The sequence below is a fragment of the Anomaloglossus baeobatrachus genome, chromosome 10 (genome assembly GCF_048569485.1).
Source record: "Anomaloglossus baeobatrachus isolate aAnoBae1 chromosome 10, aAnoBae1.hap1, whole genome shotgun sequence".
Lineage (NCBI taxonomy): Eukaryota > Metazoa > Chordata > Amphibia > Anura > Aromobatidae > Anomaloglossus > Anomaloglossus baeobatrachus.
Window position 1 is genome coordinate 16,746,996 of NC_134362.1, and position 18,159 is coordinate 16,765,154.

The 18,159-nt window shown below is 48.5% G+C and overlaps 1 protein-coding gene across 1 annotated transcript in view; it reads right to left on the minus strand.

The window, feature by feature from the left end:
* SHANK2 (SH3 and multiple ankyrin repeat domains 2) overlaps positions 1-18,159 on the minus strand; it is a 724,216-nt gene that overhangs the window by 506,903 nt on the left and 199,154 nt on the right. The window contains exon 7 of the mRNA XM_075326528.1: positions 9,482-9,649. Within this exon, the coding sequence (XP_075182643.1) occupies positions 9,482-9,649 (168 nt within the window). The remainder of the gene's footprint in view (positions 1-9,481; positions 9,650-18,159) is intronic.

The window sequence follows — 18,159 nt, forward strand, 5'->3', positions numbered from 1 at the left end:
TATGGCAGGTCTTGTGGGGTGTTCCCGGTATACGGCATGTCTTGTGGGGTGTTCCCGGTATACGAAGGCTCTTGTGGGGTGTTCCCGGTACACGAAGGGTCTTGTGGGGTGTTCCCGGAATACGGAGGATCTTGTGGGGTGTTCCCGGTATACGGAGGATCTTGTGGGGTGTTCCCAGTATACAGCAGGTCTTGTGGGGTATTCCCGGTATACGGCAGGTCTTGTGGGGTGTTCCCGGTATACGGCAGATCTTGTGGGGTGTTCCCAGTATACGGAGGGTCTTGTGGGGTGTTCCCAGTATACGGCGGGTCTTGTGGGGTGTTCCCAGTATACGGCGGGTCTTGTAGGGTGTTCCCAGTATACGGCAGGTCTTATGGGGTTTTCCCGGTATATGGCAGGTCTTGTGGGGTGTTCCCAGTATACGGAGGGTCTTGTGGGGTGTTCCCAGTATACGGCGGGTCTTGTGGGGTGTTCCCGGTATACGAAGGGTCTTGTGGGGTGTTCCCGGTACACGAAGGGTCTTGTGGGGTGTTCCCAGTATACGGCGGGTCTTGTAGGGTGTTCCCAGTATACGGCAGGTCTTATGGGGTTTTCCCGGTATATGGCAGGTCTTGTGGGGTGTTCCCAGTATACGGAGGGTCTTGTGGGGTGTTCCCAGTATACGGCGGGTCTTGTTAGGTGTTCCCGGTATACGAAGGGTCTTGTGGGGTGTTCCCGGTACACGAAGAGTCTTGTGGGGTGTTCCCGGTACACGAAGAGTCTTGTGGGGTGTTCCCGGTATACGGAGGATCTTGTGGGGTGTTCCCAGTATACGGCATGTCTTGTGGGGTGTTCCCGGTATACGAAGGGTCTTGTGGGGTATTCCCGGTATACGGAGGATCTTGTGGGGTGTTCCCAGTATACAGCAGGTCTTGTGGGGTGTTCCCAGTATACGGCAGGTCTTGTGGGGTGTTCCCAGTATACGGCAGATCTTGTAGGGTGTTCCCAGTATACGGCAGGTCTTGTGGGGTTTTCCCGGTATATGGCAGGTCTTGTGGGGTGTTCCCAGTATACGGAGGGTCTTGTGGGGTGTTCCCAGTATACTGCGGGTCTTGTGGGGTGTTCCCGGTATACGGCAGGTCTTGTGGGGTGTTCCCAGTATACGGCGGGTCTTGTGGGGTGTTCCCGGTATATGGCAGGTCTTGTGCGGTGTTCCCAGTATACGGAGGATCTTGTGGGGTGTTCCCAGTATACAGCAGATCTTGTGGGGTGTTCCCAGTATAGGGCAGGTCTTGTGCGGTGTTCCCGGTATACAGCAGATCTTGTGAGGTGTTCCCAGTATACGGCAGGTCTTGTGGGGTGTTCCCAGTATACAGCAGGTCTTGTGGGGTGTTCCCAGTATACGGCAGGTCTTGTGGGGTGTTCCCGGTATACGGCAGATCTTGTGGGGTGTTTCCAGTATACAGCAGATCTTGTGGGGTGTTCCCAGTATACGGCAGGTCTTGTGGGGTATTCCCAGTATACAGCTGATCTTGTGGGGTGTTCCCAGTATACGGCAGATCTTGTGGGGTGTTTCCAGTATACGGCAGATCTTGTGGGGTTTTCCCAGTATACGGCAGGTCTTGTGGGGTGTTCCCGGTATACAGCTGATCTTGTGGGGTGTTCCCAGTATACGGCAGATCTTGTGGGGTGTTCCCAGTATACGGCAGGTCTTGTGGGGTGTTCCCAGTATACAGCAGATCTTGTGGGGTGTTCCCAGTATACGGCAGGTCTTCTGGGGTGTTCCCGGTATACGGCAGGTCTTGTGGGGTGTTCCCGGTATAGGGCAGGTCTTGTGGGGTGTTCCCGGTATAGGGCAGGTCTTGTGGGGTGTTCCTGGTATATGGCAGGTCTTGTGGGGTGTTCCCGGTATACGGCAGGTATTGTGAGTTGGGATGGCCCAGGTATATAGGGGTCTAATGGGGTATTTTGTGCATGTGGCGAGTCCTGTGAGGTGTTCCCGGTATACGGAGGGTCTTGTGGGGTGTTTCCAGTATACGGCAGATCTTGTGAGGTATTCCCAGTATACGGCAGGTCTTGTGGGGTGTTCCCAGTATACGGCAGATCTTGTGGGGTGTTCCCAGTATACGGCAGGTCTTGTGGGGTGTTCCCAGTATACGGCGGGTCTTGTGGGGTGTTCTCGGTATAGGGCAGGTCTTGTGGGGTGTTCCTGGTATACGGCAGGTCTTATGGGGTTTTCCCGGTATATGGCAGGTCTTGTGGGGTGTTCCCAGTATACGGAGGGTCTTGTGGGGTGTTCCCAGTATACGGCGGGTCTTGTGGGGTGTTCCCGGTATACGAAGGGTCTTGTGGGGTGTTCCCGGTACACGAAGGGTCTTGTGGGGTGTTCCCAGTATACGGCGGGTCTTGTAGGGTGTTCCCAGTATACGGCAGGTCTTATGGGGTTTTCCCGGTATATGGCAGGTCTTGTGGGGTGTTCCCAGTATACGGAGGGTCTTGTGGGGTGTTCCCAGTATACGGCGGGTCTTGTTAGGTGTTCCCGGTATACGAAGGGTCTTGTGGGGTGTTCCCGGTACACGAAGAGTCTTGTGGGGTGTTCCCGGTACACGAAGAGTCTTGTGGGGTGTTCCCGGTATACGGAGGATCTTGTGGGGTGTTCCCAGTATACGGCATGTCTTGTGGGGTGTTCCCGGTATACGAAGGGTCTTGTGGGGTATTCCCGGTATACGGAGGATCTTGTGGGGTGTTCCCAGTATACAGCAGGTCTTGTGGGGTGTTCCCAGTATACGGCAGGTCTTGTGGGGTGTTCCCAGTATACGGCAGATCTTGTGGGGTGTTCCCAGTATACGGCAGGTCTTGTGGGGTGTTCCCAGTATACGGCAGATCTTGTGGGGTGTTCCCAGTATACGGCAGGTCTTATGGGGTTTTCCCGGTATATGGCAGGTCTTGTGGGGTGTTCCCAGTATACGGAGGGTCTTGTGGGGTGTTCCCAGTATACGGCGGGTCTTGTTAGGTGTTCCCGGTATACGAAGGGTCTTGTGGGGTGTTCCCGGTACACGAAGAGTCTTGTGGGGTGTTCCCGGTACACGAAGAGTCTTGTGGGGTGTTCCCGGTATACGGAGGATCTTGTGGGGTGTTCCCAGTATACGGCATGTCTTGTGGGGTGTTCCCGGTATACGAAGGGTCTTGTGGGGTATTCCCGGTATACGGAGGATCTTGTGGGGTGTTCCCAGTATACAGCAGGTCTTGTGGGGTGTTCCCAGTATACGGCAGGTCTTGTGGGGTGTTCCCAGTATACGGCAGGTCTTGTGGGGTGTTCCCAGTATACGGCAGGTCTTGTGGGGTTTTCCCGGTATATGGCAGGTCTTGTGGGGTGTTCCCAGTATACGGAGGGTCTTGTGGGGTGTTCCCAGTATACTGCGGGTCTTGTGGGGTGTTCCCGGTATACGGCAGGTCTTGTGGGGTGTTCCCAGTATACGGCGGGTCTTGTGGGGTGTTCGCGGTATATGGCAGGTCTTGTGCGGTGTTCCCAGTATACGGAGGATCTTGTGGGGTGTTCCCAGTATACAGCAGATCTTGTGGGGTGTTCCCAGTATAGGGCAGGTCTTGTGCGGTGTTCCCGGTATACAGCAGATCTTGTGAGGTGTTCCCAGTATACGGCAGGTCTTGTGGGGTGTTCCCAGTATACAGCAGGTCTTGTGGGGTGTTCCCAGTATACGGCAGGTCTTGTGGGGTGTTCCCGGTATACGGCAGATCTTGTGGGGTGTTTCCAGTATACAGCAGATCTTGTGGGGTGTTCCCAGTATACGGCAGGTCTTGTGGGGTATTCCCAGTATACAGCTGATCTTGTGGGGTGTTCCCAGTATACGGCAGATCTTGTGGGGTGTTTCCAGTATACGGCAGATCTTGTGGGGTTTTCCCAGTATACGGCAGGTCTTGTGGGGTGTTCCCGGTATACAGCTGATCTTGTGGGGTGTTCCCAGTATACGGCAGATCTTGTGGGGTGTTCCCAGTATACGGCAGGTCTTGTGGGGTGTTCCCAGTATACAGCAGATCTTGTGGGGTGTTCCCAGTATACGGCAGGTCTTCTGGGGTGTTCCCGGTATACGGCAGGTCTTGTGGGGTGTTCCCGGTATAGGGCAGGTCTTGTGGGGTGTTCCTGGTATATGGCAGGTCTTGTGGGGTGTTCCCGGTATACGGCAGGTATTGTGAGTTGGGATGGCCCAGGTATATAGGGGTCTAATGGGGTATTTTGTGCATGTGGCGAGTCCTGTGAGGTGTTCCCGGTATACGGAGGGTCTTGTGGGGTGTTTCCAGTATACGGCAGATCTTGTGAGGTATTCCCAGTATACGGCAGGTCTTGTGGGGTGTTCCCAGTATACGGCAGATCTTGTGGGGTGTTCCCAGTATACGGCAGGTCTTGTGGGGTGTTCCCAGTATACGGCGGGTCTTGTGGGGTGTTCTCGGTATAGGGCAGGTCTTGTGGGGTGTTCCTGGTATACGGCAGGTCTTGTGGGGTGTTCCTGGTATAGGGCAGGTCTTGTGGGGTGTTCCTGGTATAGGGCAGGTCTTGTGGGGTGTTCCTGGTATAGGGCAGGTCTTGTGGGGTGTTCCTGGTATAGGGCAGGTCTTGTGGGGTGTTCCTGGTATACGGCAGGTCTTGTGGGGTGTTCCTGGTATACGGCAGGTATTGTGAGTTGGGATGGCCCAGGTATATAGGGGTCTAATGGGGTATTTTGTGCATGTGGCGAGTCCTGTGGGGTGTTCCCAGTACACAAACAATAGTAACGAAGAGATACTGAAAAGCAAGTTTTTGCTGCTATGATAACATCACAGCTAAGACAGAAGTGGGTCTAGACCTGCAGAGGATTGCAGCTGCAACAGAAAGGGGTCAAGGCACGCAGAGCATCGCAGCTATGATAGAAAGGAGTCAGGACACGCAGAGCATCGCAGCTATGATAGAAAGGAGTCAGGATCCGCAGAGCATCGCAGCTATGATAGAAAGGAGTAAGGACACGCAGAGCATCGCAGCTATGACAGAAAGGAGTCAGGACACGCAGAGCATCGCAGCTATGATAGAAAGGAGTCAGGACACGCAGAGTATCGCAGCTATGATAGAAAGGAGTCAGGACACGCAGAGCATCACAGCTATGATAGAAAGGAGTCAGGACATGCAGAGCGTCGCAGCTATGATAGAAAGGAGTCAGGAAACGCAGAGCATCGCAGCTATGATAGAAAGGAGTCAGGATCCGCAGAGCATCGCAGCTATGACAGAAAGGAGTCAGGACACGCAGAGCATCGCAGCTATGATAGAAAGGAGTCAGGACACGCAGAGCATCGCAGCTATGATAGAAAGGAGTCAGGACACGCAGAGCATCACAGCTATGATAGAAAGGAGTCAGGACACGCAGAGCATCGCAGCTATGATAGAAAGGAGTCAGGACACGCAGAGCATCGCAGCTATGATAGAAAGGAGTCAGGACATGCAGAGCGTCGCAGCTATGATAGAAAGGAGTCAGGATCCGCAGAGCATTGCAGCTATGATAGAAAGGAGTCAGGACAGGCAGAGCATCGCAGCTATGATAGAAAGGAGTCAGGACACGCAGAGCATCGCAGCTATGATAGAAAGGAGTCAGGACACGCAAAGCACCGCAGCTATGATAGAGTCAGGATCCGCAGAGCATTGCAGCTATGATAGAAAGGAGTCAGGACACGCAGAGCATCGCAGCTATGATAGAAAGGAGTCAGGACACGCAGAGCATCGCAGCTATGATAGAAAGGAGTCAGGAGACGCAGAGCATCGCAGCTATGATAGAAAGGAGTCAGGAGACGCAGAGCATCGCAGCTATGATAGAAAGGAGTCAGGACACGCAGAGCATCGCAGCTATGATAGAAAGGAGTCAGGACACGCAGAGCATCGCAGCTATGATAGAAAGGAGTCAGGACCTGCAGAGCATCGCAGCTATGATAGAAAGGAGTCAGGACACGCAGAGCATCGCAGCTGTGATAGAAAGGAGTCAGGAGACGCAGAACATCGCAGCTGTGATAGAAAGGAGTCAGAACACGCAGAGCATCGCAGCTATGATAGAAAGGAGTCAGGACATGCAGAGCATCGCAGCTATGATAGAAAGTAGTCAGGACACGCAGAGCATCGCAGCTATGATAGAAAGGAGTCAGGACACGCAGAGCATCGCAGCTATGATAGAAAGGAGTCAGGACCTGCAGAGCATCGCAGCTATGATAGAAACGAGTAAGGACACGCAGAGCATCGCAGCTATGATAGAAAGGAGTCAGGACACGCAGAGCATCGCAGCTGTGATAGAAAGGAGTCAGGAGACGCAGAGCATCGCAGCTATGATAGAAAGGAGTCAGGACACGCAGAGCATCGCAGCTATGATAGAAAGGAGTCAGGACACGCAGAGCATCACAGCTATGATAGAAAGGAGTCAGGACCTGCAGAGCATCGCAGCTATGATAGAAAGGAGTAAGGACACGCAGAGCATCGCAGCTATGATAGAAAGGAGTCAGGACACGCAGAGCATCACAGCTATGATAGAAAGGAGTCAGGACCTGCAGAGCATCACAGCTATGATAGAAAGGAGTCAGGACACGCAGAGCATCGCAGCTATGATAGAAAGGAGTCAGGACACGCAGAGCATCGCAGCTGTGATAGAAAGGAGTCAGGAGACGCAGAGCATCGCAGCTATGATAGAAAGGAGTCAGGACACGCAGAGCATCGCAGCTATGATAGAAAGGAGTCAGGACCCGCAGAGCATCACAGCTATGATAGAAAGGAGTCAGGACCTGCAGAGCATCGCAGCTATGATAGAAAGGAGTCAGGACACGCAGAGCATCGCAGCTATGATAGAAAGGAGTCAGGACACGCAGAGCATCACAGCTATGATAGAAAGGAGTCAGGACCTGCAGAGCATCGCAGCTATGATAGAAAGGAGTCAGGACACGCAGAGCATCGCAGCTATGACAAAAAGGAGTCAGGACACGCAGAGCATCGCAGCTATGATAGAAAGGAGTCAGGAGCCGCAGAGCATCGCAGCTATGATAGAAAGGAGTCAGGACACGCAGAACATCGCAGCTATGATAGAAAGGAGTCAGGACACGCAGAGCATCGCAGCTGTGCTAGAAAGGCGTCAGGACACGCAGAGCATCGCAGCTATGATAGAAAGGAGTCAGGACACGCAGAGCATCGCAGCTATGATAGAAAGGAGTCAGGACCTGCAGAGCATCACAGCTATGATAGAAAGGAGTCAGGACACGCAGAGCATCGCAGCTATGATAGAAAGGAGTCAGGACACGCAGAGCATCGCAGCTGTGCTAGAAAGGCGTCAGGACACGCAGAGCATCGCAGCTATGATAGAAAGGAGTCAGGACACGCAGAGCATCACAGCTATGATAGAAAGGAGTCAGGACATACAGAGCATCACAGCTATGATAGAAAGGAGTCAGGACACGCAGAGCATCGCAGCTGTGCTAGAAAGGCGTCAGGACACGCAGAGCATCGCAGCTATGATAGAAAGGAGTCAGGACACGCAGAGCATCGCAGCTATGATAGAAAGGAGTCAGGACCTGCAGAGCATCACAGCTATGATAGAAAGGAGTCAGGACACGCAGAGCATCGCAGCTATGATAGAAAGGAGTCAGGACACGCAGAGCATCGCAGCTGTGCTAGAAAGGCGTCAGGACACGCAGAGCATCGCAGCTATGATAGAAAGGAGTCAGGAACCGCAGCACTTGGATTGTTTCTCTTTCGTTTACAATGTACTGAGCCTGATACGCTAATGCTGCCATTGAGTAATATTCTGCAATTGTCTCTCTTTTTACTCCAGTCCTGAAGACGTGCCAGCATGTAAAATGGCACTTGGCATATTGTAACTGTGGCTATATTGAGCACTATTAGTTTCACATGGAGTATATGCACTAATGGACGTGGATGGCGAAAACAGAGGGAGGACTTGGCAGGACATGGAGAGAAAATGCTCCCATTAGCAGTGGATTCCTTGTATCCTGGGTTCGGGGCTGAGACGCCTTTCTGTTTAATTAGGATTAAATGATGTTGTTATAGCGCAAGACAAATTACCGCCATATCCCTTACAGTGACCCGGCTCACTCGCCTGAGCGTCATTGCTGGAAGTGTCAGTAATGGGGAATATGTCATCTTCTCCGTGCTGCGGGAGCATAAATCCTGGTGCAAACTATGAGCCGCTATCCGGAGGAATCGATGAATAGATGAGTTTACATAACTGTGGCACATTAACAGCCGCTACATCCATAGTAATGTCATGTTTACTGCACAGCAAAGCATAGGAGTAGATGATGCTCTTACTGGAGAGACTCCTAAATCTGCCATAGAGGAAGCCGAGCATGAAGATTAATGACTGGTAATATACAGTCATACATAGAGAAATACATGTACAAGACGAGGAAAACAAAACATGCATCCAGTACCGCGCATTTCTGACAACACGTCCTCCATAGGAATCGGAATCCGGGGTGTCAGCTCATTAACCCCTTCCTACCGCGGCCAATTTTAGTGTTTTGTGCTTTTTGTTTTTTCCTCCCCTTCTTCCAAAAGTCGTTACTATTTATTTTTCTATCGTCATAGTCGTATGAGGGCTTGTTTTTTGCGGAAAGAATTATAGTTTATATTAACGTCATTTTTTTAACAAAATTAAAAACTGTGAAAAAAATAAAGTGGGGTTAAATCGTAACAGTGCATAGTTTTTGGGTTTAGTCTGCAGTAAACATAACCTGCTAACACGATTCTCCAGGTCAGAGTACAGTGATACCAGAATCAGTTATTTTTGTGACCTAAAAAATTCTGAACTTTGCAAACTGAAAAAAAAAAAATATTTTTTTGTTGCCATTTTAAAATACACACATGCACCCACTGTGAAATTTGGTGGATAGATATTATATATATATATATATATATATATATATATATATATATATATATATATAAAAAAACTAAACAAAAATAATATATATATATATATATATATATATATATATTATTTTTGTTTAGTTTTTTTTATTTTTATTTATATTATTTTTATTTATATTATATTTCTATTAATTATATATTATGATATATTATATAGTATCATATATTATATATTATAATATATTTATAATATATAATAAATATATATTAATTTTATATATATGTATATATATATATATATATATATATATATATATATATATATTATTTTTTTTATTTTTTCAGAATATTTTTAATACTTCTTTACACTACATTTAACTTTATTTTTCTACGGTTGTATATACTGTAATATTTATAATTCACTTTGTTGGCACTCCCCAACAATGAGTACCCGAATCGATGCAACGTCAAGATTGTGCCATTTAAATGCCACCATTAGGGATTGACAGCAGCATATCAATGGTTAAAGAGCAGCAATCAGAGCACATAATCGGAAGTCAGACTGTGTTGGCTTTATAAAAGTGATGGACAGCAGCTCACCTGGTGGATCTCCTGCCAGCCGTTCTCATCTTTGCACCCCACTGTGGCATGCTCGTGCAGTAACAGTTCACAGCAGTAGGGGTCTCCACCCACCATAGCCGTGTGATATAGGGGGGTCAGTCCTCGACTGTCCTTGTAGTCAGGGGAAGCTCCTAACTCCAACAGAGTCTGTGAATAATGGGATATAATGAAATATAAATCAGCCATTAATCATCATTAGTGATACAATGCAATATCTGCAGTGGACGTGGGGCACAGCTAATAATGAGGACCAGGCTGCGGATAATGTTGCTTTTTGTTTGTCGCCGTGTAATCCCATGGAGTCCATGCACCGTTCAGCTTACAACCGTCTCTTTCGCCTCTGCTATTCACATTCAGTTCAGCTTAAAGCGCACCAAACCTAAAGCCAGTGCTATACTGGCACTAAGAGGCTGATTCTATACCTACCTTTAGTTGTCAGCTCGGATGTATAGGTTTTGAAACACAAGAAAGTAAAGTATATAAAATCAGCAGCTTTTTGATTGACAGCAGCTGCCGATCAGCTGATAGCTGGGGTGGATATTCTTAGTGATTCCCGCCCCTCTGCCTGTCCTTCCTCCCCCTATCTGTTAGTTATGCTAATTCTATGATAGAATCATTCTACTAAGTGGCTAGAAGGACCTGTGCTGATGTCATACCCATGTGACCAGAAGGGGCAGGGCCTCCACCAACATGGGTGGGGGACAGTTGGGAGGCCCCCATAGAAATCAGAAAGTTGGACGCTTCGGTCATCTTTATTCTAACATTTTTGGTAACCAAAAAGTAAACATTCTTTTTAAAATTGATGGCTTAACCTTTGGAAAAGCCATCACTGTTAGACATGCACCTCCCAGCAGCTGTTGGAAGAGTCGGTGGTGATGTGCGGGATCCGCAGCCTCTTCCATGCTTTCATCAGCTGCAGTGTAGTTCGGACTTCCCTGCGCATCATCTTTCATAGCGGTGATGCTAAATATTGTCCTATATGATCTTCAATGGTGCTAAAACACCCCCAAAAAACAACATACTCTGCAATAATGTATGAACCAGCCTGTAAACTGCTGCAATCATTGGAGATCGCGGTGCACGCACAAGTGCCGCAGCGGCGGATAATCTGTCTAAGGTGTCCCATGGTATCTGTACCATACCAGACAGGTTCAGATGGGTGAATGTCACGTTCTGCACATGGACCGCATTGCCATGACTAATCACACCACCGGAACCTGCAGCATTATGTGTGTCTATTCAGCTGCAATTCCGGTTCTTAGACCATTTAATGTATAAGGGGAGACTCCCAACTACCCCGACTTACGAAGTCGAAGACGTAAGGGTCGGCAAGATGACATTTCTATTGCTGAAGCACTTGATCGGGTCTAAAGCATGGATCAGGCAGCAGCTTTCTCCTCTCGCTCCATGAACATATGGAATTTGAATGTGGATTTTTGGAACAGTTTCTGCTGCAAAATTCCCAAAAACAATAAACACTTCAAATACACTAAATAAACTTCCTACTGATGGATTATCAATGGAAAACCGCACGATTATTGCACGTGATGATGTTTTTTCAAGTGGAAAAAGAGTAAAGGCCGCTTTACACGCTATGACATTGCTAATGCGAACTCGTTGGGGTCACGGAATTTGTGACGCACATCCGGCCGCATTAGCGATGCCGTTGCGTGTGACACCTATGAGCGATTTTGCATTGTCGCAAAAACGTGCAAAATCGCTCATCGGTGACATGGGGGTCCATTCTCAAAAATCGTTACTGCAGCAGTAACGAGGTTGTTCCTCGTTCCTGCGGCAGCACACATCGCTCCGTGTGACACCGCAGTAACGAGGAAGCTCTCCTTACCTGCCTCCCGGCCGCTATGCGGAAGGAAGGAGATGGGCGGGGTGTTACGTCCCGCTCATCTCCGCCCCTCCGCTTCTATTGGGCGGCGGTTCAGTGACGCAGCTGTGACGCTGAACAAACCGCCCCCTTAGAAAGGAGGCGGTTCGCCGGTCACAGCAACGTCGCTAGGCAGGTAAGTAGTGTGACGGGTCTGGGCGATGTTGTGCGGCACGGGCAGCGATTTGCCCGTGTCGCACAACAGATGGGGGCGGGTAAAGCGTGTAAAGCGGCCTTAAGGGTACGGTTCCACTTACGTATAGCTTCCGAAGCGATATGCTAATGACCCTCTGCTGCGAGCGTCAGCCGAGGGTCATGTGACTGTGATGTGATCATGTGATCCCATAACAGCTGCAGAGGAGAGGGAGGGAGCACTTTCTCCCCACCTCCTTCGCTGCCTGTCTCTGCGTACATCGCACTGCGGTTGGATGACATGCGAGTGCAGTGTGATGTTTCACATGCTCCCATTGACTTGTATGGGTGCGTTAGCCGAGACTCGCTGAAAAAACCCAGAATGCTTCGATTTCTCAAGCCGATATGGCATAAGAACTCAATCACAGATGGACACTGCCCCATAGTTTTACACTGCTGCAAGTGCAATCCGATGTTTTATGGGATTGCACTCGTCCATGCAAAACACAAGTGGAACCGTACTCTAACGGGTACTTTGCACACTACGACATCGCAGGTGCGATGTCGGTGGTGTCAGATCGAAAGTGATGCACATCCGGCGTCGCTGTCGACATCGCAGTATGTGAATCCTTTTACATACGATTAACGAGCACAAAAGCGTCGTTATCGTATGATCGGTGTAGGGTCCGACATTTCCATAATTTCGCAGCAGCGACGGTACGATGTTGTTCCTCATTCCTGCGGCAGCACACATCGCTGTGTGAGAAGCCGCAGGAGCGAGGAACAACACCTTACCTGCGTCCCGGCTGCAATGCGGAAGGACGGAGGTGGGCGGGATGTTTACGTCCCATTCATCTCCGCCCCTCCGCTCCTATTGGCCATCTGCCATGTGACGTCGCTGTGACGCCGCACGACCCGTCCGCTTAGGAAGGAAGCGGTTCGCCGGCCAGAGCGACGTCGCAGGGCAGGTGAGTGCATGTGAAGCTGCCGTAGCAATAATGTTTGCTACGGCAGCAATCACAAGATATCGCTCCTGCGACGGGGGCGGGGACTATCGCGCTCGGCATCGCAGCATCAGCTTGCGATGTCGTAGTGTGCAAAGTACCCCTAAGGCCCCCTTCACACGTCCGTGAAAAACACGCACGTGTGTTACGGGCCGTTTTTCGGGTCCGTGTCCCGTTTTTGTGTCCGTTTTTATGGTCCGTGTGGCACCTGTGTGAATTGCGTATGCTAGCCGTGTTTGTGTGCAGAACGTCCGTGTGTGCGTGTGGAATTAACGTGTATGTGTACGTGTAATGTCCGTGTGGAATGTCCATGTGTGTGATGCACAATGTCGTTTATAAATGTCGGCTGACAGCAGACAGAGTTGCGCGATGAGAATGAACTCGGGTGAACTTCACCCGACTTCATCCTCATACCGCGGCTCTGTCTGTGTCGAGTACTGATTAGCGGTCACCTGTGAAGGATTCACCGGTGACCGCTAATCCCCCGATTGACTGAAGTTTCCCCCCCTCTCTCATACTCACCGTTCCTCGATCTCCGGCGCAGCGCTGCACGGCATTCACACGGCTGCGGCGGCTTTTACTATTTTGAAAAAGCCGGCCGCTCATTAAACAATCTCCTATTCCCTGCTTTCCCCGCCCACCGGCGCCTATGATTGGTTACAGTGAGACATGCCCCCACGCTGAGTGACAGGTGTCACACTGCACCCAATCACAGCAGCCGGTGGGCGTGTCTATACTGTGCAGTAAAATAAATAAATAAATAATTAAAAAAAAACGGCGTGCGGTTCCCCCCAATTTTAATGCCAGCCAGATAAAGCCATACGGCTGAAGGCTGGTATTCTCAGGATGGGGAGCTCCACGTTATGGGGAGCCCCCCACCCTAACAATATCAGTCAGCAGCCGCCCAGAATTGCCGCATACATTATATGCGACAGTTCTGGGGCTGTACCCGGCTCTTCCCGATTTGCCCTGGTGCCGTTGGCAAATCGGGGTAATAAGGAGTTATTGGCAGCCCATAGCTGCCAATAAGTCCTAGATTAATCATGTCAGGCGTCTATGAGACACCTTCCATGATTAATCTGTAAGTTACAGTAAAAAAACACACACACCCGAAAAAATCCTTTATTTGAAATAAAAAAACACACACAAATTCCCTCATTACCAATTTATTAACCCCGACAAACCCTCCATGTCCGGCGTACTCCACGGACCCCCAGCGTCGCGTCCAGCTCTGCTGCATGGAGGTGACAGGAGCAGCAGAAGACACCGCCGCTCCGGTCACCTCCACACAGCAAATGAGGTGAGTAGCGCGATCAGCTGCTGTCAGTCAGGTAACTCGCGGCCACCGCTGGATCCAGCGGTGGCCGCGGGTAACCTCAGTGACAGCAGCTGATCGCGCTACTCATCTCATTAGCTGCGTGGAGGTGACAGGAGCGACGGTGTATTCTGCAGCTCCTGTCACCTGCATGCAGCAGAGCTGGACGCGACGCTGGAGGTCCGTGGAGTACGCCGGACATGGAGGGTTTGTCGGGGTTAATAAATTGGTAATGAGGGAATTTGTGTGTGTTTTTTATTTCAAATAAAGGATTTTTTCGGGTGTGTGTGTTTTTTTACTGTAACTTACAGACTAATCATGGAAGGTGTCTCATAGACGCCTGACATGATTAATCTAGGACTTATTTGCAGCTATGGGCTGCCAATAACTCCTTATTACCCCGATTTGCCAACGGCACCAGGGCAAATCGGGAAGAGCCGGGTACAGCCCCAGAACTGTCGCATATAATGTATGCGGCAATTCTGGGCGGCTGCTGACTGATATTGTTAGGATGGGGGGGCTCCCCATAACGTGGAGCTCCCCATCCTGAGAATACCAGCCTTCAGCCGTATGGCTTTATCTGGCTGGCATTAAAATTGGGGGGAACCGCACGCCGTTTTTTTTTAATTATTTATTTATTTATTTTACTGCACAGTATAGACACGCCCACCGGCTGCTGTGATTGGGTGCAGTGTGACACCTGTCACTCAGCGTGGGGGCGTGTCTCACTGTAACCAATCATAGGCGCCGGTGGGCGGGGAAAGCAGGGAATACGAGATTGTTTAATGGGCGGCCGGCTTTTTCAAAATAGTAAAAGCCGCCGCAGCAGTGTGAATGCCGTGCAGCGCTGCGCCGGAGATCGAGGAACGGTAAGTATGAGAGAGGGGGGGAAACTGACCGACAGACTGTGAGAGAGGGATAGACAGACAGAGAGACCGACAGAGAGACAGAGAGACTGACCGACGGACTCAGGGAGATTGACCGACATACACAGAAATAGAAAGAATAGCCGACATCACTAGAAATAAAAACACCAAACGGACACGGACTATAGGTATATGCATACGTGTTTACTAACGTGTGTGCACATACCCATAGACTTTCATTGTGTCCACGTGTGCGTGCTCCGTGCAGATAACGGACATGCATCCGTGCCAAACGCACACACATACGGATCACGGACACGCACACACGGACATAATGAAATAACGGACGTGTGACCACAATCATAGATTAACATTGGTGCACGTTTGGCCGTGTCTCCGGTATATACGGAAAAAGACCAAACACGCACGTGTATCACGGACGTGTGAAGGGGGCCTAAGAGTAATTTCTGCATAGGGAAAAAAAAGCTCCAGATTTGACTTCTGATTCAATAGGAGCTGAAAAACTCTCCAAAGCACAAAAACTAAGTCAAAATCACACACAAAAAAAACAAGAAATTCAGCAAACACAAAATGTATGGTCAGCATCAGAAACAGAAAAAATTACAATAGCATAACAAATAGCATTTACTTACTTTCTTATTTTATATAATTTTCCATATTTTTATTTATACAAAGAATTGGACACGTGCATGTATGATATAAATGTGAATGTTGGTACACAGAAGAGTCGCCTATTTCTAGGTATAGGCTGGATAATGCAGCAGTGCGGTTTCTTAACCGTAGGATCTAATTACAGAGAAACAGTAAATCCATTAAGTGACCATAATGGGCATCCGGATCTGCCGTATAATGCACCTGATAAAAGCCGGGGTCCGAGCAATTTGCAATTTCCCATTTTTCTCACCAGGTGCATTCTGAGAAGAGAACCTTGTAATAGAGAATATTGTCGGTAAAACTGAAGCTAATGGAAGATTTCAAGACAGGTGACCCAGTAAAGAGCAGAAATATATGGAATTAAATTCAGGCCACGAGAAACCCTGGAGGGGCACCTGAATCTCCGAGATGAGAAACAGTTGGAGAATGCTCAGCAATACGACGAGTAACCCGAGGGTCAGCACACGGAAAACTAGCCTCATTACAGGCCAAAGATAGCATGTCGGGTTAATGCTGGCCAAATTATGTCAAGCACATGACAGATAGATAGATAATGGAAAGATAATGGATAGATAGATAGAGGGATAGATAGATAGATAGATAGAGGGATAGATAGATAGATAGATAATGGATAGATAATGGATAGATAGATAGATAGATAGATAGATAGATAGATAGAGGGATAGATAGATAGATAGATAGATAGATAGATAGATAGAGGGATAGATAGATAGAGAGATGGATAGATAGATAGATAGATAGAGGGATAGATAGATAGATAGATAAATAGAGAGATGGATAGATAGATAGATAGAGGGATAGATAGAGGGATAGATAGATAGATAGATAGATAGATAGATAGATAGATAGATAGATAGATAGAGGGATAGATAGATAGAGGGATAGATAGATAGATAGATAGATAGAGAGATGGATAGATAGAGGGATAGATAGATAAATAGATAGATAGAGGGATAGATAGATAGAGGGATAGATAGATAGATAGATAGATAGATAGATAGATAGATAGATAGAGGGATAGATAGATAGATAGATAGATAGATAGATAGAGGGATAGATAGATAGAGGGATAGATAGAGGGATAGATAGATAGAGGGATAGATAGATAGAGGGATAGATAGATAGAGGGATAGATAGATAGATAGATAGATAGATAGATAGATAGAGGGATAGATAGATAGAGGGATAGATAGAGGGATAGATAGATAGATAGATAGATAGATAAATAGATAGATCTCCAAGCTCCAGGAGGACAGACTGTGACCTGGAGGCCGTGGAAGATGAGACCTCCTTATGCCTTCTGTACCTGCTAAAATCGCTGTAAAATGACAACCCCTTTAAAGTGCACCAATAACCATGATTTTCCTATATAACCTAAAGCCAGTGCTATACTGGCACTATCAGGCTGATTCTATACATACCTTTAGTTGTCAGCTCGGATGTATAGGTTTTGAAACACAAGCAAGTAAAGTTTGTAAAATGAGCAGCTTTTTGAGTGGTAGCAGCTGATAGCTGGGGGGGTATTCATAGTGATTCCCACCTCCCTCTCTCTGTTATTTATGCTAATTCTTATATAGAATCATTTTACTAAGTGGCTAGAAGGACCTGTGCTGATGTCATACCCATGTGACCAGAAGGGGCGGGGGGCCTCAGCCAACAGAAAAATAATGTTGCTTTCTGGTATCAGCGATGTTTGCTGAGGCCCCACCCCTTCTGGTCACATGCATATGACATCAGCACAGGTCCTTCTAGTCACTTAATAAAACAATTATATAATAAAATTAGCATAAATAACAGGGGGAGGATGGACAGGCAGGAGCGTGGGAATCACTATGAAAAAGCACACCCCAGCTATCAGCTGATCGGCAGCTGCTGTCACCCAAAAAGCTGCTGATTTTACAAACTTTACTTGCTTGTGTTTCAAAACCTATACATCCGAGCTGACAATTAAAGGTATAGAATCAGCCTGATAGTGCCAGTATAGCATTTTAGGGAATATAGGAAATTCCTGGTGATTGGTGCGCTTTAACAGATGGCATAGACTAGTGATGTGATATCAATAACTGAAATAGAAAAACCCGTTAATGATTTATTTGGAGAATTTTCTCCTGAAGCCTGTTAAACAGAGAAGCAGCTCTTACCATGAGATGTAAGAAGGCATAGAAGCGCTGACAGACCCCCCTGAGGAGGCGACGATCCAGATAATAATGGGATTTCTAAAGAGCAAAGTCTGCAAGACGTCAGACCCTCACACACAGATGAGATGGAGCCAGGAACAAAGAGTTTAACGCACCGGGAAACAAGAGTGTTCAGAGTGGTGTGAACCAGGACTGAAGATGGGAACTTTTCTTTATATCACAAGCTGGAGGAAGAGCCGCTAAAATAATGCACAGCTCTCACAAACAGCATCACGGGAATACCCCCATGTGTTGGGGACCGGGTGTTTACTTCTATGCAACTTTCTAGGATCTACTTCATTTGAATTTTCAAAATCTCTGATTGCTGTCAGTTTAGCGTATTGTATACTGCAGCGGTGTGCAGATACAGACTTGTACAGAGGCAAATTTTGGGAGTTCGACTATTCCTCCATATTTTCTATTTTCAGTTGGTGTATTCAGTTGCAGGCACCGAAACCTGGGCACAGCGAGCTACCCTGGCAGCGCCGAAACCTGGGCACAGCGAGCTACCCAGGCAGCGCCGAAACCTGGGCACAGCGAGCCACCCAGGCAGCGCCAAAACCTGGGCACAGCGAGCCACCCAGG